Below are 24543 nucleotides of genomic sequence, written 5' to 3' on the forward strand. Positions count from 1 at the left end.
CTCAACTAAAAAATAACCATTCACTGGAGTTATTCCACTTGTGGGAAAGGGGGGGCCAAGTTAAGCAAGCAAGTAGATCATCCCCCTGCTCACTACAAGTAGCCATTGCTCACACAACCATTCCCCCCAAAGTAGCTATGTCAGTGACTGTTTTGCATAACAACAAGTTATTGCCCATTGCTTTCATGCAGAACCTGCCCTTCCCCCACATACAACCACTTACAGCAATCACCTCTCATATGTGATTGCCAAAAGTGGTAGAATATGAGCCATCAACTTCACTTGCAGCTATAGGAGACATCACCCACCACATCAGCTTCTATAGAAATTAAACAAAAAAAATGATGCAGACATAAGATGCTTGGTCGGTATGTACTGTTATCATTGACCATGCATCTGTTTGGATTTCTACCAGAGAAAAAAGTGAAAAAAATAACAAATGTATTTCAACTTAGGGATTTCAGGCATTATGCTCTGTTCTTTCCCAGTCCCTAACCAAGCCACAACAATGATCACTTGGTTGTGATTTTCAAACTGCCCTTTGCTTTCATACATCACGTGACCGCCTAATAGATAACTACGTCTAGTAATTACCTGAGATTTCTATAAATGGTCAAAAAGGTAGCCTCGGCAACATAGATCAAGTTGCTGCTACAGGATTAATTATTTTGCTTTGCCCTTAACAAACACAGCTCACCAAATAGTACTTTCAGTATATCTCAATCTTAATGCAGCAACCAGGAGCAAAACCAAAATTTAAGGAAGGAGTAAACACCCATAATTACTGACAAATCTGAAGTATTCCTTTTCTCTCATGTACTTAGAAACTGGCTAAAATAACAGGTTTTACATGATCGTACATTCTTCTGACGAATATGAAGCCTGTAACTCAAAAGTCTGTCATTACTAGTGTTTGCAGTCCTCAATGATTATTAGAGAAGAAGGGTTATAGCCATTCCATCCTCAGTGTACTAGTTTATGAAACCTACCACACCCCTTGTCCCGTGAATAGAATATTCCCTAGGAGACATCAGTCTTAACAACCTGAAGTGGTTAAGAAAATAGATTTATTTTCTAACACTTTTTAAGTGTAATTTAATAATAAAAATAATAATAAGACAGGATGCAAGACTACTGTCTTTCCAAAACTAAGGTGATCAGGATGCAAGACTACTGTCTTTCCAAAACTAAGGTGATTTAACTAAATCTGTCAGTAGTCTCTTCTTCCCATACCTGGCAATATCTTTGCTCAAGATTTCTGGACAAACCAAAAATGATATGCTTCAACTATACCTGATTTTCCCTCAAAATGTTACTCTGTCCCTCCTAAAACTGGATTTTTGAGAGAAAAGCTGGTGGATTACACTTAATAAATAATGGTAATGATTAGAGTTGTAGACTTTTTTTACTTTAGAAAGTTCATGCTCTTACACCCCACCCCCATGATGGGCTTCTTCACCTCCTTTATCTCTAAACCAGTTTATCTAGCACTGAAGCCACAAAGCCCCTGGATGAAGTAATAAAGTAGTCAAGCTGAGTATATTTAATTAAACAGGCTGATTGGATTGTGGCTTGCTGAAAAAGACACCGAGATCAACTAAACAAATTTTCTTTAATGACAGCATACCATAAAGTCAAGATTTTTAGAGTGATAGAGCATTTAATATATTTTATTGAGAATGATTAAAATGGGCAACGTGAATGATCTATTTAATTAAAAAAAATCTAAACAAAGAATAGCTTTGTGATTTGCTGACATTCTGCAAAAATTCCTGATTAGGTTGTTGCTACAGAGAACTCTTTGTATGTTTTTAATGTGTGTTAATTGTTAAGGCATACAGGACTATTGTTGATTAGAAAGTCAGGTGAGAAATTTTCTTATGTGGATGTTGTACTTCAGTTGAATGTTATTGCATGCGTTTTATAAAGAGAGGTTTGTGGTAATTTATTGTGTAGTTGTTTGTTATAAAATACTTGTTGCAGGCACACTGTTAAATTATAGCATTCATTATTCAAACAGGAAGGAAATAACTGAGTAAACTAGTTCCTGTATACTTTTAAAATGATAGCATTCATTATTCAAGCATAGGAAGAAAATAACTGAATAAATCAGTTCCTGCATCCTTATTCAAAATGCTAATATTACTATATAATTCAAATTTTGAACATTTTATGTATACATTTGAAGCATTAAATATTGAATGACCACTTTGAGCAAAACGCTGATCACGCTGTTTTCGTTTTAGAAAAGATTGAGGAAATATATAAAGCATTTATTCAAGAATCTGGCATCCAGTTTAGTGAACTGGAAGAAAAGGTCCTGCAATTTCACATCAGTAATCTTGAGTATGCATGTGGTAGCAATCTAAAACAGGTAAGAAGAAAAGTAAGCTCTGTCTAGAGCTGAAAGTATTGCACTGTGGTGAATTTGAAATTAACATAGAAAACTTTAGAGTTGTTTCCTGTATTCACAAAATGTAAAACAAGTATACAAATGAGTTGTTTGATAATTTGTTTATATAGCTGGGGTTGTGAACACTACATTGTTCCTCTACGTAATGTATATCTTTATTTACCAGTTTGGTATCTGGGGAGTATAATGCTCCAGTGGACATCTTCAGGACTGACTTGTGGCACTTACATTAGTCACAGTTGCAAAGAAACATTGGTGTTTGAGCAAATGTATTTTAAGAAAAAAATACATAAAGGGCAAAGCATTTATGTATGAAGAGATGTGTTCATGTTAAGGATAAGGAGAGGTTAAAAAGTAGTGCCACATTAGCAGGCTTGAAAGCAGAGACCTGTATGTCTAGATTTCCATTAAAACCTATGTAATCTTAATACCGATTTAGACTTCTATACAATGATGCATATATACTTTATACAGACTCCATAGAAAATATTAAATATCATTCTAGCTTTAGGGCCTTCTCTTTTAATGCCTTTAATAAAACTAGAAAATCATTGTATTTGAGTTTAAGCAGTAACTGCTTTATTTCATAAAACACTTGAGTACCTGATAACTGAGCTGGATACATCTTGCACAGAAACAAAAACGTAATTATTAATCAATAATCATCTCCTCTTCCCAGATCAGTATTTTGTATTTCTGTCTCAGCTTAGTCAGTTGCTGTATAATTCCAGTAATCTGTCAGATGCATGTCTTGTAACAGTTATCTGTCCTAAATCTGTTTGTAATGTTGATCTCTTGTTTGTAAATCACTTGTGTAAATGCAGTGCTTCCTTCCCATTTTCTAGCTGACTCTCTTTCAAGACACAAGCAGCTAGGTTTTACTACTTCTGCTTAATGCTAAAATTATCAAGAAAAGGGTATATTTGGAATTTTAACAAAAATTGCCTCCTCAGTAACAGAACTATAAAACTGCACAATCTTTAAGCTATAACTTGGTTAAAACCATCAGTGAGGAACATAAGTTTGCCCAGCTGCTGGAAAAACAAAATTGTCTCCTCAGTGACAGAACCACACAACTGCACCATCTTTAAGCTATAACTTGGCTTAGACCATTAGAACATACCACTGCCTAGCCTGCTGGAAAAACAAAAATAGCCTCCTCAGTAACAGAACTACAAAACTGCACCATCTTTTATTATGTTACCCTAGAGTAAATGTTTTATGTAACTTAGCCTAGGTCTAAATAGCTGAAGCAGATTGCTTTACAAGCCCTACTCTCCTGGTGCTCTCTTGCCTAGTTGCCCTACACCATTTGACTTATTTCCACCCCACCAGATTAATTCCATCCTGCCTGCTTTCTACCTATAATTGTCCCCTCCTTCCTCCACTCTGCTTTACCCTATCCATAGTCTCACACAGCTACCTTCACTGCCGCACTGTTATACAGATATAATTACAGCTAAACAGCTACTGTCCTTGTGCAGTCTATCTGATTGTTTCTGTAGCCTCCGGCTTTCAGAGAACTGGTCCAACCTGCTCCATTTGCCCTCATTTTGCTCGAGCTCACTCCACTCCCCTACCCTACCCCCATTCCCACCCACCCCAAACACCCTACAGATATACTCTATCCACCTGATCTTCAGTGCCTAATCGACCAGTCATCCTATTTTAAATCAATCAGTACAAACTAATCCATCTAAACACCTCCTCCACTACATCTCATTTTACATCCCCCTTTCTCCTCTCCCTCTTGTATTACCCTCTAGTATCTTCCCACTAATCCAACTAAATGCCTCCTCCAGTACATCTCATCTTACTTCTCTCTTTCTCCCCTCCCTCTAGTATTACCTCTCCTTCAACCAGTCTTCCACACACCTGCACTGTAATACTACATTCATACTTCATGCTCTACCCCAAATCTTACCCCTCAGACACTTCTCCTTTGTTTTCTACCCTGTTTCATAGAAACCCACCCTCTCCCACTCACTATCTTCACAATCATAATTCTCAACATACTGGCAACCTCTATATTACTACTACATTTCTCCTTGACCTCTTATCATACCAACCTACCTTATCTAAAATCACCACCAACTCTCTCTCAAGCATGCAACAACAACAACATCAACTGGTCATGCTCTATCTCTCCCTCTCTGTATAACGTCTGTTGCACTCATCTCTTCAAAAACAGTCTTGTCTTACCCCTTCATCTCTCCTAGAATCAAACTAAAACAGCCCATCTCCAGCTCCTACACTCCCAAGTTCATTTTACTTGCTAGAATTCTCCTTCTGTCTGGTGACATACACCTTAATCCAGATCCCTCTACATCACTACCCACTTCGATCTAAATGACAGCCTTCTCCTCCACCCCATCTCCTCAGCCCCTATTTAACCCTCTTGTCCTCCTATTCTAAAAGCTTGTCTATTCTATCTATAAACATACAAAGTCAAACAAAATCACTAAACTTCATACATGGATTTCCCATTATACTCCACATATGTTAACCATGTCTGAAATCTGGCTAAAACCCTGTATCTCTAGCAATTACATTTTGCCCCAGGCTACAATATCTAATGTCAGGATGGAATCTGTAAAAAAGGTGAAGGGGTAGCTATACTCTGATTTGAACAACTGAACCTCTTCCCCCCATCCCACCTGACTGTCACCCTGCCGAACTATTAATACTAAACTGCCATATAAACACCCACAAAAAAATCTCTGTTGCTTCCCTCTATATCCCACCTGGCAAAAACATCCTTATTCTTGAAAACATACTGTCAAGAATCTCACAAAGCATACCCTATGAAAACGTAATACTAGGTGACATAAATATTAACTGGAAAACACTAAGAGTAAACTCCCCTAGCCAAAGCATTGATCTCTTTGGATTTTTCCAGCTCATCTCAATCGCAGCCCACTGGAATAAACATTACAACTCTGGCACTGTCCTTGACTGGATACTGACTACCAACCCACACATCTATCATAACGCCAGTACACTTCCAGATACTTAAGCGACTACCTACCCATCTATACCCAAAGACACTCTCCACAACTCTACAGACTACATCTTTATAAAGACTGCCTTAAACTCTCTAGCTTCAACTCCACAACATTTAATGAATGACTCTCATCACCAAATTTATCCTGCCTGCATAGTCTTCCTAATGATGCCGTGCTAAAAATCAATGACACCTTTTTAGACATCCTCAACATCAGAATAAAGTCAAATTATGCCCCCTGGCTTACAAAAGACACTCATTCTCTTATATATTGGAGATATTCTGCTTGGAAAACATGGCTAAAATCTACATCACTACTCACTGTCAAATTTTTAAAGAACTTAGAAACCGTACAAAAAAAGCACATCTGCAGTGACGAGAAAAAAATTTACTAGAAGGCACAAACTAGGCATCACTCTAATCCCAAAAACGTCTGGAGGACTATCAACTCTATCCTTCACCCAGGAAGCCCTCAACCCCCTAATCCTTACTCTAACAAGTCAACACAGGGCACTGCCTCCATCCTCAACCATTACTTCATTGGTATTATCCATAAAGTGACCAACACTGACCAGAACTCCAACTCTACTATCCCTCACCAAGCACCTTCTAACCAAACCCTCTTCCTCCTCAAACCTATCCCCACCACTTATATAAACTCTCTCGTCCAAAAACTAAAGCTATGTTTTCCTTCTGATAATCTACCCCCACTTCCCAATTTGCAGTTGACTCTATAGCCTATCCGGTTGCAATAGTTATCAATAGATCATTTTGTGGAGCCACTATTTCTGATATCTGGAAATCTTTCTATGCAATACCCCTACACAAAGAAGGCAACTCCACTGAACCATCTAACTTTAGACCCATAGCTGTTTTCTCCCCCTCTCAAAAGTCCTCAAAAATGTATGCACACTCTGATTCTAAAATTTCTTATCCAAGAAAACCTTCTGACATGTACCCAACATGATTTCTATCCAAACCATAGCACTGCTTCTACCTTTTGTCTTTCACTCATACAATAGCTGAAGTTTATAATAATAAATGTATCTCATGTCTGTTCTTAGATCTGGTGAAAGCCTTCGACACAGTATCCAATTCTAAACTGTTAACCAAGTTAGCCAACCTTAATATGTCAGTTTCCACGTTTGAGTGGTTCTCCAGCTGTCTCTGAAACAGACTGCAGTCTGTCAGATGGCATTCCTCCCACTCCCCCTTCTTACCCATCCAACCAGGTGTTCCTCAGGGCTCCATCCTGAGGACTCCTTCTATTCAACGTCTTCACTAATGACCTCTGTTCAACATCTTCACTAATGACCTCTATATATCTTGCTATCATTCCACTTTCATTCAGTATGCTGATGATTCTACATTCCTCTCCTCTTCTGAAAATATCTCTCAACTTCATACTCTTACCCAAAACTCTTTTCTCTCTGTAGAAAGATGGTTCACCAAAAATCAGCTTATTTTAAATCATAAAAAGACTAAACTTTTACTCTTTCTCCCAAAATCATTTTCACATCTCAAACCCACCTTTACCATCTCATCCTTAAATAAAACCATCATTAATGTAGAATCCCACACAAAGCTACTTGTAATGATAATAGATGATCAATTAAAAGTTGACCTCCATGTCCAACAATCCATTAAAAAAACAAACCAAAAACTGGGTCTCCTTTATATAAGAACAAGCTATCTGGACCTCGCCAAGGCCTTCAACACCATCCCCCACTCTGGAATCATAGATAAATTTACGAAGCTGGGCATAAATCCCTACGTCACTCGATGGGTTGCCAACTAGCTTACTGACAGAACCCAGACTGTAAAAGTAGCCGACTCCAAATCCAGCTCCAGACAAGTGGAGTACCTCAGCGTTCAGTCCTGGGACCACTTTTGTTTGGCATCTACTTCTCTGAAGTACAGGCCAACACTAAGGGACTCTGGCTAACAAAGTTTGAAGATGACTGCAAACTGGGAGCCATTATTGAATCCCCAAATGATGTGGATATTCTACAAAAGGGCCTTACAGAAACAGATGCCTGGTGCCAGAGCCATGGGCTCAAGCTTAATGCCAAGAAATGTATAGTCATCCCCTTTGGAAAAAAAACATGTACCCATGAACTACCACATAGGTGGCAGGACACTAAACATCGAAAGTGTGATGAGAGACTTAGGGACACAAGTGGACAGTGGTCTCATTTTCGATAACCACATCGCCACAACAGTCAGGAAATCCTTCTAAGTGGCACACCTCATCACTAAGGGCTTTTCATCCAGAAAAAAGGAGGTCATTGTCCCACTGTACTCATCCCTCATTAGACCCATTATAGAGTATAATGCCCCATTTGGTATGTACCTCACAAGACATCTGCAACAGCTGGAAAGGCCACAGAAATACCTCACTAAAAGAATCACAGGCCTAAAGCAGATGCCATATGCTGACCTTCTAAAAAAACTCCAGCTATACTCTGTGGCATATCGTCTACTCAGAGGCGATCTCTGCTTAACATACAAGGCCATGTCAAACCCTGAGCTGTTGGACATGCTCCACGTAAAGAAATCCCAATCCCTCAGAGCCACACACTCCAGGGATCTAAACCTTGTCATCACAATGAACAAAACATGCTGGAGGGATAGGTTCCTGACCCAGAGACTCCCCATACTCTGGAATAGACTGCCCATACATGTCAAGCAGAGCACCTCATTCGCCCTCTTCAAAATGAACCTTGATGATTGGATGGGAGATAGGAAATTCACCCTGGGCATCATGTCAGTCGCCCTGCTAGACAGGGGCCCAGAGAAGTAAATATTGTGGGAAAAATTTTCCAGGGAATTGTTATGGCTAGGCTTGCATAGGCCTTAGGGCCGATAGCCTAGTACCAACCTATGAACCTATGAACAAACGATTCTTAACTCGAGACTCAATCCTCTCCATGGCATAAGCTTATCTACTTCCAGGCCTTCTCTATGCTGCTCCAATCCTTACAAACCTTCAATCTTCCATAATTACTGAGCTGGAACAGGCATACAGTAAAATAGCAAAATTTGCTGCAAACCTACTACATACCTCCAAAAACTGCATGGCACTAAAGAACCTACCTACAGTGGCTTGAACTCCCCCATCAACTTCAACTTTCACAACTCCACATAACTCACTTTTTACTCAACAACTCCTCAGCCTGCCCATCCCTAGCCTACTATACACCTACACGTCCGCTCCGTAACAGACTAACTTCTTCTATAAATATACAAACCCAATAAAACTATTGGTAGAGTATTATGTAAATATTAAGTATCTCATAATTGGAACAAACTCCCACTCAATATAAGAAACATTACACACCCCGATAGTTCCAAAAAAACGCCTCAAAATTCTCTAGCAAAATTGTGGATATACCCTTGTCATGACCCCACATAAACCATTACCTCTTCCTTCTGCCACTAATTTCTTGCTGTACTACTTGTACCTGCTAACACTTTCAGGATGTTAAGGCCTAATCAGCTTTATGCCCAATTCCTTATGTAATATGAACAGGTATTAAATTACTTCTCATTTGTTGGTCTATTGTATGCAACATAATTATGTTTATAATTTGTTCTGGATTTCTCAAAGTTGTAAACTGTTATGTATTTTCATTTTTTGCTTTTTGTCTTTTTGTGTACTTTGCTTATTCTTATATAATTGTATAAGTATTTGGAGCTTTTCTCCTCTGGTCTCCACTGAAAATAAGCATGAGCTCAGTTGTATCAACCCCATTAACAAATGTCAAATAAATAAATAAAAACATAAATATGATCACATACTTGTTTAACAAATGTTTTTTAAATTCAATTCAGTTTGAAAGAAAAAGGAAAATGCTGCAGTTTAACAGTATGCAAGTATCTAAAACTCTTGATAACACATTTGTTATATACACTCTCCTGCACTAATAATAATCAAACCTCAGACACTCTAACAAGTTTTGTAACTCCAAGCTGTCATAGTATAACCTGTAAATCTACACCACTAGTACCAGTTTATATGTTCATAGGTTCATACTAGGCTAACAGCAACCAGGGTCTTTACAAGCCTAGCCGTGCAACCCAACACAGTTTGTCCCAGTATTCCTTGGATGCCTCTATGTTGGGGTATGTTAGTAGAAGGTAGCTAGGGGTTGTGTGTGTGTGGGTGGTATGTTAGTTAAGGATTATAGGTTCATTGGTTCATATTAAGGTAATGATCAGCGAGGGACTGAGTTTTTCTGATCTGCATCTCTGTTGACAAATAATATGCATGGGGTGGTTGGCCTTGAGTATATGGTAAATGCATACTACCAGATTTGCCACACCCACATAAGCTTTACACTTACCAGCTGTAGTGCAGAGGTATAATCACCATCTTCCCATAACATCACCCATATTCTCAGCTTAGTGCCTTTCAGTGCCAAATTACTAACAGTAACTGAAACTTGGCCAGGAAAATTTTGCAACACACACACACTTGCAGTGTTTCCTGGGAAGAGGTTTTATAACTTTCCAGTACCAATAACCCTTTTCCTGTCTTCAGTAACACTGGCACCAGCTAGAACTCTTTGGTACACCAAAAACACATTTACTATCCAGACTTAAAATATAAACCAGCCAATAATGTAAGTGTTTAGCAAGTATGACTAAAACAGCCCTTATTTGAAAGATTGGAGATGGCAGTTGATGTTACACCATTTTAGTACACATAGCCTTAAACAAATAGGCTACCACCCACAAGCATTTAAAACTGAATAATAAAACTTTTATAGTAAATAAAATTAAACAATGCACTTTGTAAAGTTAAATAAATAAATATACCAATGGCATACAGAAATAGTATTAAGAATTTACCTGGAATTGTTTCACTGTCAGTAGTGGAAGATTGTACCAATTTCTATCGATCTCTGACTGGCAAGTCCAGACAGCAGATGCACAGTCCCACAGGCAAACTGACTTCCAGATTTAAGCTTCTGACTCAGAGCTATAGTTCATGGTGAACACTTTAAAAGCAAGACAACACTAACAAGTTACAGTAGTTGCAGCTTGAAATCACTGTATCTGAGAACTTTGAAATGTCCAAGGGAAGTATAATAAAATAAAGTAATATTAGAAAACATAGTTAATGCAGTCCTGGATAAGCAAAGCCCCCTCCGCCATTTTATGAGTTCCTAACAGCGCTGAGGTCTGAAAATAAACTTTCCTTTTGCAACATTCCTTAAAACTGCTAAGAGAAGAAAAACTCTAGTCCATATATGTAAGTCACACTTATTGTGGTTGCAGTTTGGATGTTGCTTGTTAAGAAGAGTGTTTTTAGTCCTGAAAAAAAAATGTATTAATAAGTGCCTGAATGCTTGAGAACAGATTCAGTTTCATAGGCACTATTCACTAATACTGGAAAACTAACTTTGTATAGTTCTTCTGCAGACTTGCTCTGCTGCTTCACTGAAAAGACAGGTATATTTTATTGGAAATGTTTGTTTTCTTAAAAACATTCTGCAGTAAAATTGCAAAATTCACATGTAGCTTTCCCTATAGGTCTCTTCATTGCATAGCCATGCATAGCTCAAATGGTTGGGAACTACTTTAACAACTCAGGTACACAAAACTTCTTATGACACACAATCTTGTCTGTAAACCAAACGTCCCATTCTAAAAAATATCCCTCTGCCATACATACTGTTAACTTCATGCAACACACTTCATCAGAGTAGAATAATCTCCTTTGTTATGAAGAACACATGTACATATACATGGCAGACTAAGCAATCAAGATCTTGTCTCCCCAACCACAAGAAACTTCATTTTTTATATTATGATTGTTTCAAGGCAGAATATTTTCTATCTATTAAACTATAGCCACTGAGCAGTTAAAACTGAACAATTTTGTATTGCTCTACTGCCTAAGAATCTGCAGACCCTTTATCTGTGCCTTTCCTTATTAGGAACAAGTTTCAGTCTTCAGTATTGGAACTTTCAGTACTGGCAATATTTACGTTGACAGCATACATCTTTACAGGAAAAGGAAATTAAAGACAGGGCCATCTTGTCAGCATCCATCTTGAAATGAGGCGGATTCTAAGAGAGAAAAAATAATATATACATTGAACATTTTTTCCATCTTTACACTTCCGTTATTATATCAATAGGAAATTTGCAATCAACATACAAATCCTTGCTAAGCACACACAAAGCTAACAACTAAGCAGGCAAAGTCCTATATGGTAACCAAGTCTCCATAATATGGAACCCTCTTCCTCTAATCTAGAGGTTCAGTGACACCTAATTCAAAATGCAACTGAAAATCCACCTAATGAGCTCATGGCTTTGTTGTTGCAATTCAGCAGGATAATCCAACATCCCACTCCCTTTACTTTTCCTCTCTAACCTCATACTTATCCTGGTTGTAGATAGGCCCACTGGAACAGTCAAGGGAGTCTCCTGTGTAAATAAATGCACATAATGCTAATATAGTGCATGGAGCACCATGAATATATTTCAATTTTGAAAAAGATAAAACCTGTAAACATTTCTGTAATACGAGACCCAACCTTAACAGCCGTTTCAGGGATGTGTAACAAATGATGTCCTTCCATTTCACTGTTGCAGTATTCCTTACAATAATGATTCCCCTGCCAAGGGCAGCCCAGCATCCGGCCAGTATACCAAAGCCTTTAGGTTGCTTAAGGTATGCCGTACATCACACACACATGCTCCCCACATACAGCGTAGGGCATAAAGTTGATGTCCGGATGTGCCATCCTTAGAACTTCTTTGCTGCCATTCCGAACGCCATCTTTTTATCATTGGTCTGAACACCCGCTTCATTTGCTGGTTCACCAAGATGTTTTTAGATAAGTGCCCCAATGGGGTTTTTGCTCCTATCTTTTTTCTTTTCGTTTTGTTGCTTGTGGGGTTCATGTCATCCAGAAAGGGTAAATGCCAGTGCAGAAGACAGATTCCCCATAAAGATTGTCACGAGCAGTGTTTTTGTCTTTGTTCTTCCCACGACCATACGTTCTGTTCCATTTGTGAGGCTTTTGTCCCAAAGACTCTACATAGCTTTCCTCTTTTGCCCTATACTTGGAGAAGCACGTCTTAAGCTTTTAGTAAAAAAAACACCGTGGAAGGAACTTCCTGCTCTAAGGGTCAGCTGCCTGCAAAGGTCAAGAAATCTAGATCCGATTCTTCCCCTGTACCACCTGCGCCAGACATCTCTCCTGAGGCTAGTGAAAGTCTGAAGCATTGCCTGGCTCTGTCGTTGGATTCCTCTGCCACGACTGCTTTGGATCTTTGCTAGATGTTTTAGTAGGGGTATGTTGTTTGTTAAATGACGTTCTTTAATAGGAATGTGAGCTACTTTGAATGATTGAATTAATTGTATTGTTTTAATTATTTTATTGATAAATTGTTTAATTAGTCAATTTATGATCAATTTAGTGAATACTATTTAAGATGAGAGCTTTTTGATATGTTTAGAGATCTGAAGAAGCTTACTCAGCTTGTACGTGAAAGCGCTTATCCATATTTTTTCCATTGGATTAAAAGTTTTATTGATTTATCGTGGTGGTTCAATCTTGTATTTTTTCTGCATTTCGCTTTGAGCCTTTCAAGTCTGGACCTTTGGACAGCAGCGTTACTTTTTGTCTTAGTTATACAGCTTCTTGTTTTCCTTTTGGCAACGCAGCCGTCACACGCTACCAGTTTTAACATGGAACCTACTATTATAGAACTGGACTATGTCCCTGACAGGAAAGGTATAAATCGGAAATGGTCTTGTATCACTGAGTTAAACACCAACCCTTTACTCAGTCTGGAATTACAGGTACCATCTACACAAGGCCATTCAGGTAACATGGAGAATATGCAAGAATTTAATACTCTTATTAAGAACTTGGAGAATGATTTATATAAATTACAAAGACTAATGTGGCAGCGACGCCATATAGAGGCATGCCTTCATTTTCAGGTCATACCTCGTGGTATGAGGGTATTATGTATGCCAACATATGGTAATACCTATCCTGAGTTATTAAAAAGGTGGCAAGAGCTAAATATTGAACTCAGTAAAAAGTACATGAGACTCCTGATTGAATTCTTTACACCTATAGAAAATGAACTGATATCAAAGGTAGAGTCCCTGAATAGGGATCTGCAAGTTCGTTTTAAAGGAGAAGTGTTTGAAAAAAGGCTAGACGATTTGTATTCCCAAATAACTATGTATAGTGATAAGTTGCATCAAATAAAACATCGCAAGCTGCAGAGAGACTATAAAGATTTCACTAGTGGCCAAATTTTTGTGTGGCCGAAACGTGACTATGTGAACTTTGATCAGTCTGAACAGAACAGTTCCATAAGGAATCCTGAGCTATATACAGATATGCAGCATATGCAGAATATGCTAACTGCCTCTAACACTTTAGGTGTTCCCACGGCTGAAATTGATGGGAATGCGTCTTTGATGACATCACCACGTAGTTGTAATGCATTAGGAAGTGATCTACCTAATGATACACCACCACCAAATCAACAGGCACTTGTTTCCGGTGCTAGTACATCAATGAATGGAGCGAAACCGAAGCAGTACAATGGTAACATTGAACGTTTTTTACCACTACCCATACAACAAAGATTTCGAGCACAGAGCAGATCAAACAGCAGAGGAAGGAGAAAAAGGAAGTTTTCTGGAGTGAACCACGGACCAAGACATCGAGTGAGAGAATAAATGGTATAGTTTTTAATCATTCCAGTCAGGAATTATCAGAATCTGACTTGACTTTACTTAATAGAGGCTTAACTTTTATACCCTCTCAAAGCAGTAGCTTGAGTGAACTTTTAATTGATTTGAGACTTTTTGGACGTTCAGTATCTTTGAAATTAATGTTTATGAATGCTAGTAATGCACTTAGAACAAGTAATGATTACAAGTTTAAACGAAAGAGCTCTTATATGCCAACATTTTCTAATGCAATGGATAGTTTTATTAAACTATGTGAAAGAGATTTTTATGAGTATTTCAAAAAACGCAAATGTTGTTTTTATAATATGACTAATCAAGAAAATAGTTCTCTATTTAGTTTATCTAGGAATTTAAGCATTACCATTAAGCCAGCAGATAAAGGGGGAGGGGTAGTTATTCTAGGCACAGATGAATACAATGAATTAATGCTGGAAATGCTTACAGATGATGTGACTTATTGTAAAATTGATAGATTAATGCTACGAAAGTTATTACGAAAGATACATGATGAGCTTTATGATCTCATGATGTGTAGACAAATCTCACATGACATGTATGAGTTCTTTTTTGTTGAATACCCTGTGATACCATATATAAAAGGTTTGCCGAAGATACATAAGGGAATTACACCGTTACCTTTGCGCCCAATAGTAGCGGGAGAGAGATGGGCGACAGTCACAGTCTCTGTTTACCTAGAGAAAACACTTAGTCCTTTGTTAGAAAACATACCCACGATCTTAAAATATACGTATGAATTAATTAGTACTATAAGTAATGAATTGTTTAGATCAATACCTACGACATGTCTATTAGTCACATTGGATGTCAAGAACTTGTTCACTGCAATACCTAATGAATATGGGTTGGAAGCTGTTAGAGAATTGTTAAATGATTCTTTCAACTTTAATTCTGAGAAACAGACTTTGATTTGTGCTTTACTTGACATTGTTTTGAATAACAATGTCTTTATGTTTAACAATCAGTTATATTTACAGAAATGGGGTGTAGCAATGGGCACCCCTTGCGCAAATACATATGCTAATCTTGTAGTTTATTATTGGGGATTGAATAATTTATTCAATAGTGAGCTATTTAAGAAAGTAATATTGTATAAAAGGTTTGTGGATGATATACTTTTATTTTGGAATGGTACAATTGTTGAACTAAATGATTTTGTGAATTTTATGGAATCTACAACTAGCTTCCTGAGATTTACGATGGAATATTCTGAATTAAGTGTTGATTTTTTGGATATTACCATAACAAAGGATCCAAATGGTTGTATATCCACAAATCTTTTTAGGAAGAAATGTTGGAAAAATACAATATTGGAATATGGCAGTATGCATCCTCGCCATATATTCCCGAACGTGGTAAAAAGTCAGTTCATCAGGATAAGCAGGTTGTGTAAAGAACCAACCCAGCTAAAAGAACAAGCGGACATATTACAAGATCTACTTATTAACAGGGGATATAAAAGAAACATTGTAGGGAACATTAGGGAGAAGGTGTTGGGTGGAACGAGTTCGTTATGTAATGACAACATGAATAATGACTTACAAGTGGTTGAAAAACAAGATAGATGTTATCATAATTATAGTAATGATAACAATAAGAGGGGTGCTTCTGGTGACAAGGTACCTTTTGTCACCAGATATACAAATGACAATAATTTAATTACAGGTATCATACGAAAATATTGGCATATACTTAGTCTTGAGCATGATACATGTAAGATTGTAGGTATACAGCCAAGTTTTACGTATAGGAATAGTAAAAACCTAAAGAGAATTTTATGTATTGATCATAGCACATCATCAAAACAGTCACATTCTCTGAAAGAAAGGAAGCCTTTTGGAACTTTTCCTTGTGGCTCCTGTAATCTATGTCCTTTTATCAGTAAAAATAAAGTTTTTCAGCACCCTAATATGGAGTTTAGTTTTACACCTAGATTCTTTGCCTCCTGCAATAATTTGAATTTGATCTATCTGGCAACTTGCAAACAATGTCAAGCCTTTTTATGTGGGCTTGACATCTCGAAGGCTTAGAGACAGGATTTATAATCATATTTATGACATAAAAAAGAACAATCAATTGAACGCATTAGCAAAGCATATTGCTGTATATAAGGGACATACGTTTGTGTTTAGAGTGCTACAATTAGTTAAGGCCACTGAAGGAGGAGGGAATCCTGTAAATAGACTGGAAACTATAGAGCTCCAGTGGATCCTCAGAATGCAAGCTCATCAGTATCCAGGCCTGAATCAATATATGAGCATTAAACCAATACTTGATTCACGCCCACTAAAATAGAGTTTTGTTTATTGCGTTTTATATTTACTCAGTTGATTTAATTTCATGTAGTGTACATTAATAAAATTTATACTGTATGCATATACTTCTATATATTTATAATAAGTTAACATTTTTATTTACATTGAATATAAATTTATGAATTTATTTATTAATAAATATTATTACAATGATTAGTTAAGCATTGGCTTACAGGTATTTTATATATAAATATGTTATCAATGTATTACATATATTTTTTCTCTGAGCATTATATGCTAGATGTTTTAGTAGGGGTATGTTGTTTGTTAAATGACGTTCTTTAATAGGAATGTGAGCTACTTTGAATGATTGAATTAATTGTATTGTTTTAATTATTTTATTGATAAATTGTTTAATTAGTCAATTTATGATCAATTTAGTGAATACTATTTAAGATGAGAGTTTTTTGATATGTTTAGAGATCTGAAGAAGCGTACTGAGCTTGTACGTGAAAGCGCTTATCCATATTTTTTCCATTGGATTAAAAGTTTTATTGATTTATCGTGGTGGTTCAATCTTGTATTTTTTCTGCATGTACATATACATGGGAGACTAAGCAATCAAGATCTTGTCTCCCCAACCACAAGAAACTTCATTTTTTTATATTATGATTGTTTCAAGGCAGAATATTTTCTATCTATTAAACTATAGCCACTGAGCAGTTAAAACTGAACACTTTTGTATTGCTCTACTTACTAAGAATCTGCAGACCCTTTATCTGTGCCTTTCCTTATTAGGAACAAGTTTCAGTCTTCAGTATTGGAACTTTCAGTACTGGCAATATTCACGTTGACAGCATACATCTTTACAGGGAAAGGAAATTAAAGACAGGGCCATCTTGTCAGCATCCATCTTGAAATGAGGCGGATTCTAAGAAAGAGAAAAATAATATATACATTGAACATTTTTTCCATCTTTACACTTCTTCCATTATTATATCAATAGGAAATTTGCAATCAACATACAAATCCTTGCTAAGCACACACAAAGCTAACAACTAAGCAGGCAAAGTCCTATATGGTAACCAAGTCTCCATAATATGGAACCCTCTTCCTCTAATCTAGAGGTTCAGTGACACCTAATTCAAAATGCAACTGAAAATCCACCTAATGAGCTCATGGCTTTGTTGTTGCAATTCAGCAGGATAATCCAACATCCCACTCCCTTTACTTTTCCTCTCTAACCTCATACTTATCCTGGTTGTAGATAGGCCCACTGGAACAGTCAAGGGAGTCTCCTGTGTAAATAAATGCACATAATGCTAATATAGTGCATGGAGCACCATGAATATATTTCAATTTTGAAAAAGATAAAACCTGTAAACATTTCTGTAATATGAGACCCAACCTTAACAGCCGTTTCAGGGATGTGTAACAAATGATGTCCTTCCATTTCACTGTTGCAGTATTCCTTACAATAGTGATTCCCCTGCCAAGGGCAGCCCAGCATCCGGCCAGTATACCAAAGCCTTTAGGTTGCTTAAGGTATGCCGTACATCACACACACACATGCTCCCCACATACAGCGTAGGGCATAAAGTTGATGTCCGGATGTGCCATCCTTAGAACTTCTTTGCTGCCATTCCGAACGCCATCTTTTTATCATTGGTCTGAACACCCGCTTCATTTGCTGGTTCACCAAGATGTTTTTAGATAAGTGCCCCAATGGGGTTTTTGCTCCTATCTTTTTTCTTTTCGTTTTGTTGCTTGTGGGGTTCATGTCATCCAGAAAGGGTAAATGCCAGTGCAGAAGACAGATTCCCCATAAAGATTGTCACGAGCAGTGTTTTTGTCTTTGTTCTTCCCACGACCATACGTTCTGTTCCATTTGTGAGGCTTTTGTCCCAAAGACTCTACATAGCTTTCCTCTTTTGCCCTATACTTGGAGAAGCATGTCTTAAGCTTTTAGTAAAAAAAACACAGTGGAAGGAACTTCCTGCTCTAAGGGTCAGCTGCCTGCAAAGGTCAAGAAATCTAGATCCGATTCTTCCCCTGTACCACCTGCGCTAGACATCTCTCCTGAGGCTAGTGAAAGTCTGAAGCATTGCCTGGCTCTGTCGTTGGATTCCTCTGCCACAACTGCTTTGGAGGCTGGCAGGGCTCTGACCTCATACACATTCCTGGAGGCCTTGCAGACATCTGCTTCAGATGTTCAGGGGGAACAGCGGATGATTATTCCCAAAGGGAATAGGGGTATTCCTCAGATTTTGGTTAGGGAGGAATTACCGACTACCATTCTGGAATGCCATCTAGTGTCTGACTGTAAGGTGAATGGCCCATTGAAAAAGACAAAAAAACAAAAGATGTTTCTCCTGCTCCTAAGGACCCTCAGACTGAATGGCAGCATTTCACTCAGGGGTTTATTGCCCTTATGGTTTTAAAGCCTCCCTAAGGAGTTTCTGTTCCTGCTCCACCTTGGTCCTGTACTCCCCTCAAAAGGCATAGGGAACATTAATCCTCTGAGGAAGAGGGGGTTTAGATGAGGAATCCCTTGCTTATTCTTCCCAGATGTCTTCTCCCTTAGACTGTGGTTCTGAGGAAGAGGAGTCCAGTAGTCCTGACACTCATTTTGAAGAGATTTCTTTTGGGGACACAATTTCCAGAATGATGGAGTTTTTTTAAGGTGGATTGTGCCCAGGTTTCTGAGCTTCTGCAAATGGACTGTCCTAGACCTTCTGCTGTTCCTTTTGTTTTGGCTGCCTTGTTGGATGCCTTTTCTGTTGTGTCTCAGACTCCAGCCCCCTGTCCCCAAAAAACCTGATAGGTTTTACAGGGTCCCTGATGATTGCAAATGTTCCTATAAATGTCCTTCTGCTAACCCCTCTGTGGTGTCTGTGGCATCTGACTAAGCCATCTCAGTTACTGTCTTCTACAATGTTACCACCTTCTGATAAACACAGCAGAACTATGGAAAAGCTAGGTAAGAATGTTTATACCTCAGCTACCCTTGCTTTTAGGGATGTCAATTATCAGACCCATATGTCAAGATATATTTTGGCTTTGCTTTCTCAGGCACGTCAGATAATTTCTACTTTCCTGATTCTGAGAGTAAGACTTCTGCTCTCTCCTTGTTAGGGACTTCTTCTCAGGTAGCTCATCATTCTGTTAAGTGCAGTTATGATGTGACAGTTGCTTCTTGGTTCTGTGATTTGAAGATATTTCTGGCTTCATCTTCAACCTTTGCCTTATGATATTAAGGCTAAGTTAATGGATGCGCCACTGGATAATAAACACTTATTTGGTGCAGCTGCTTCTGATTTAAGTCTCTTCAGCATAAGTGCAAGCCTTAACAGGAATCAAAACATATTTTTGTCTCTGCTGTGCCTAAGTTTCAAAGGAATTACTCTAATTGCCGGCCTTTGGTCATAGGCAGTCTCATCCTCCTCCTCCCACGGGTAAAAAGAGTGGGAAAAGGGATCCTCCTGCTAAAGCTACCTGGACTCATATGAAGCAGAACCTTTATTTTCCTGACAAACCAGGTGCTGCCTGCCTATGTTGTTGTTCTTAACCACATTCCTCTTTCTCTTCGTATTTCCCTATCGCTTCCAAATTGGTTAAAGATTACTCAGGATTCGTGAGTTCTGTCCATTATCTGCCTAGGGTATTACATGGTCTGGAAATCTCTTCCCCCTTTCATGGGCATTCCTGAGCTCCCTCAGGAATAGTTGGCCTTTTTTTTCCAGGGATGCTTCAGGTCCTTTTGTCTCAGGGAACTATTCAGGCAGTTCCAATTTCTCAAAGGGGGAAGGGGTTTTACTCCAGAATGTTCTTAGTCCCCAGAAAAGAAGGCACTTGGAGGACAATTCTGGATCTTTCTCACTTAAACACCTTTCTGATGGTCCCTTCCTTTCAGGTGTTTTCCCTTCAGATTGTGTTCCCTATGCTGCTTCCTCAGGCTTTTCTAATGTCTCTGGATCTCAAGGATGCTTACCTTAACATCCCTATTCATCCCCTTTTCAGAACGCTTTTACGTGTCTCTGTTGCTTCCTGGAATTTTCAGTTCTCTACTTTGCCCTTTGACCTTTCTACTGCCCCAAGGGAGTTCACCAAATCCTTCCCTTCCTTTCAGGTGTTGTCCCTTCAGATTTTGTTCCCTATGCTGCTTCCTCAGGCTTTTCTAATGTCTCTGGATGTCACGGATGCTTACCTTAACATCCCTATTCATCCCCTTTTCAGAAAGCTTTTACGTGTCTCTGTTGCTTCCTGGAATTTTCAATTCTCTACTTTGCCCTTTGACCTTTCTACAGCCCCAAGGGTGTTCACCAAATGCCTCGCTGCTGTGGTTGCTTTTTGCAGGCTAAGGGAGAATACAGGACTTTCCTTACTTAGACGCTGTCCTTTTTCAGGCATCCTCTCCAAAGATTCTACTGCAGCATCTTCACTTTGTCATTTCTGTCTTGCAAAGCCTTGCGTGTACTATAAATTTTCAAAAGTCCTTTCTGACTCCTTCACAGGATCATGTATTTCTGGGGTGCAGGATCCAGACTGTTCCAATGCTGGTATCCCTGCCTCCTCCCAAGACATTAACCCTCATTTCCTTTTTTCAGTATCTTCATCCTCTGGCCTCAGTTACAGCCAGGGAGTTTCTGAGAGCTGTAGATTATATGACCACCACCATTCCTATGCTCCCTTTTGCCAAACTCCACATGAGAAAACTTTAGTGGTTTCTAGAGTCAGTTTGGATTCAGCATTCTCATCCCGCCCACTTCGTAGTTCCTCTTCTTCCATGCCTCAAGCTCAAATTTCAGTTGTGGATTCAGCAGTTTGGTTCTCAGTCTGGGGCTCATGTGTCCAACCCCCTCTTCCCTCCCAGTAGCTGTTCACAGATGCTTCAGAGGTGGGATGGGGGAGTATCCTTCGGCTCTGTAAAGGTGCAGGGTCTTTGGTCACCTCAACAAAGGAAAGACCACATCAATGTCAGAGATGAGAGCTTTTCTACTGGCTCTTCAAGCATTTCATTTTTTGTTCTCCCCAGGGTCTCTCAAGGTATTTACAAGATAATACCAGAGTGATGTGGTATGTCAGCAAGCAAGGGGGGGTGGGCGAGGTCTTATCAGCTATGTCGGTTGGCACTTCTAGTGTGGGATCTAGCTTTCCAGTATCATGTGACACTTCAGGCAGTTTACATTCCCTCAGGTCAGAACATTGTAGCGGACTCTTTGAGCAGGTTCATAATACAATTCCATGAGCGGATGCTTCACAGGGATGTGTTTGTGAGCATTGCCCACTGGTGGGATACTCTTCAAGTAGATCTTTTTGCCTCCCCTCTGAGCAAACAAGTTCCTCTTTTTTGTGCTAGAGTCCCAGGTCATCTGGTCTGGAAGGTGGACGCCCTCGCCTTTTCCTTGAAGAGGATGTTTTTTGTCTTTATGCCTTCCCTCCCCTTCCTCTCATTCCAAAAGTTCTGTTCAGAAAGCAACAGGATGCTCCCAAAATCGTGCTGGTGACTCCTTTTTGGCCCAGACAGCTTTGGTTCCCTCTTCTACATTTAGCCAACGGTAGTCATCACAAATTACCTCACAGGGTGGACCTACTCATACAAGACAAGGATCTCTCATCCATCACCACCTGTCCGCTCTTCAACTGACACTATGGGTGATAAGATTTTGATTCCATCAAGACACCTTTTGCTGCGGGCATGCTTGGGGTCCATCAGAAGGCCAGGAAGCCCTGCTTATCCAAATGGAAGAGGTTTTCTGTTTGGTGTCTTTCTCATAATCTGGATCCGCTTTCTGTTGATGTTCCTGTTGTTCTATCTTTTCTGTGTGAACTGCTAAATGCTGGGTTGGCTTATTCTTCTGTTAAGGCCCACTTATCAGTCATTTCTGCTTGTCTGCCTTTATCACCTCCTTTAGCTTCTAAATTTCAGGCTAAACAGTTTCTTAATGGCATCCTTCATGTTAGACCTCCTAGGAAGCCTACCTCTCCACCCAGGGATCTTAATTTTGTTTTGGAAAAATTGACCCAGGCTCCTTTTGAGCCTGGAGCTTCAGCTTCCTTACAGCATTGTTCTTGGAAGACTGTACTTTTGTTAGCGCTTACTTCTGCCAGACATATGTCTGAGCTTCAAGCCCTTATGGATTGTTCTCCTTTTTTAGTGTTCCATAAGGGCAGGGTATCCCTTCATACTTATCCTTCTTTTATGCCCAAAGTGGTGAATGAGTTCTGTCTTAGCCTAGTACCAACCTATGACTAATTATCAGCCCTAGGGCCTATACAAGCCTAGCCATAACAATTCCCTGGCTATTTCTTCCCATAATATTTACTTCCCTGGACCCCTGTCTAGCGGGGCGACTGACGTGATCCCCGGGGTGAATTTCCTATCTCCCATCCAATCATCAAGGTTCCTTTTGAAGAGGGCAAAGAGGCACTCTGCTTGACATGTATGCGCAGTCTATTCCAGAGTCTGGGGAGTCTCTGGGTCAGGAACCTATCCCTCCAGCATGTTTTGTTCATTGTGATGACAAGGTTTAGATCTCTGGAGCGTGTGTCTCTGAGGGGTTGGGATTTCTTTGTGTTGCATGTCCAACAGCTCTGGGTTTGACATGGCCTTGTATGTTAAGCAGAGATCACCTCTGAGTAGACAATATGCGACAGAGTATAGGTGGAGTTTTTTTAGATGGTCAGCATATGGCATCTGCTTTAGGCCTGAGATTCTTTTAGTGAGGTATTTCTGTGGCCTTTCCAGTTGTTGCAGATGTCTTGAGAGGTACATACCAAACTGGGCATTGTATTCTATAATGGGTCTAATGAGGGATGAGTAAAGTGGGACAATGACCTCCTTTTTTCTGGATGAACAGCCCTTAGTGATGAAGTTTGCCACATAGAAGGATTTCCTGACTGTTGTGGCGATGTGGTTATCAAAGGTGAGACCACTGTCCAGCTGTGTCCCTAAGTCTCTTACCACACTTTCGGTGTTTATTGTACTGCCACCTATGTGATAATTCATGGTTACATGTTTTTTCCCAAAGGAGATAACTATACATTTCTTGGCATTGAGCTTGAGCCTATGGCTGTGACACCAACCATCTGTTTCTGTAAGGCCCTTTAGTAGAATATCCACATCATTTGGGATTCAGTAATGGCTCCCAGTTTGCAGTCATCTGTGAACTTTGTTAGCCAGAGTCCCTTAGTGTTGGGCTGTACTTCAGGGAAGTAGATGCCAAATAAGAGCGGTCCCAGGACTGAACCCTGAGGTACTCCTCTTGTCACTTGTCTGGAGCTGGATTTGGTGTCTGCTTTTATAGTGTGGGTTCTGTCAGTAAGCCAGTTGGCAACCCATTGAGTGACGTAGGGATTAATGCCCGGCTTAGTAAATGTATCTATGATTCCAGAGTGGGGAATGGTGTTGAAGGCCTTGGCTAGGTCCAGATAGGCTGTGTGGACCACCTTACCCTTGTCCACCGCTCTGGAGACTGATTTGAATAAGTCAATTAGGTTCAGGAGACAAGATCGGCCCTTCACGAACCCAAACTGCGTGGGGTCCAGTGTTTGAAGGTTGCCAACGTCTTTGTTTATAAGTTCAGTGATGATACATTTCATGGCCTTGCAGATCAGGCTTGTCAGACTGATGGGGCGGTAGTTCCCAGGATCCAAGATGGATCCCCATTTGTGGAATATGATAACTGTAGCTGTGCACCACTCATTGGGCACGAAGCCTTAGGTGAGGCTATGATTAAACATGACACTTAGGTGAGGTGCCAGTTCATTTTGTAGTCGATGTAGTACACAGCCTAGAATGGCATCTTGTCCCATGGAAGCTGTATTCTTAGCTTTGGGGAGTGCGTTTTTTACCTGCGTGGCCATTATTACTGGAATTTGGCAATCTTTTGGTATTGAGATGGGCCCTTTAGGGGGGTGAGAGGGGTGTGAAGTTTGCAATTAATCGATCTTCCAGGATATTGGCAATATCCTTGGGATCAGTATATTTAATGCCATTCTGTTGTAGCTCAGAGCGGATCTGAGCATTGCCATTTAGATTCTTGACATAGCTATAGAATGCCTTGTGGTTGTCTTTGGAATCTTTGGCAATTTTATTTTCGTAACTAGCTTT

The 24543-nt window shown here is 39.4% G+C and overlaps 1 protein-coding gene across 1 annotated transcript in view; it reads left to right on the forward strand.

Annotated features, from left to right (window-relative positions):
- Positions 1-24543, forward strand: part of KDM1B (lysine demethylase 1B) — a 1151880-nt gene that overhangs the window by 790516 nt on the left and 336821 nt on the right. Inside the window, exon 14 of the mRNA XM_044065274.1 lies at positions 2247-2374. Coding sequence (XP_043921209.1) covers positions 2247-2374 — 128 coding nt within the window. The remainder of the gene's footprint in view (positions 1-2246; positions 2375-24543) is intronic.

Source organism: Protopterus annectens, chromosome 3.part0, assembly GCF_019279795.1.
Source record: "Protopterus annectens isolate FY-2018-M chromosome 3.part0, PAN1.0, whole genome shotgun sequence".
NCBI lineage: Eukaryota > Metazoa > Chordata > Ceratodontiformes > Protopteridae > Protopterus > Protopterus annectens.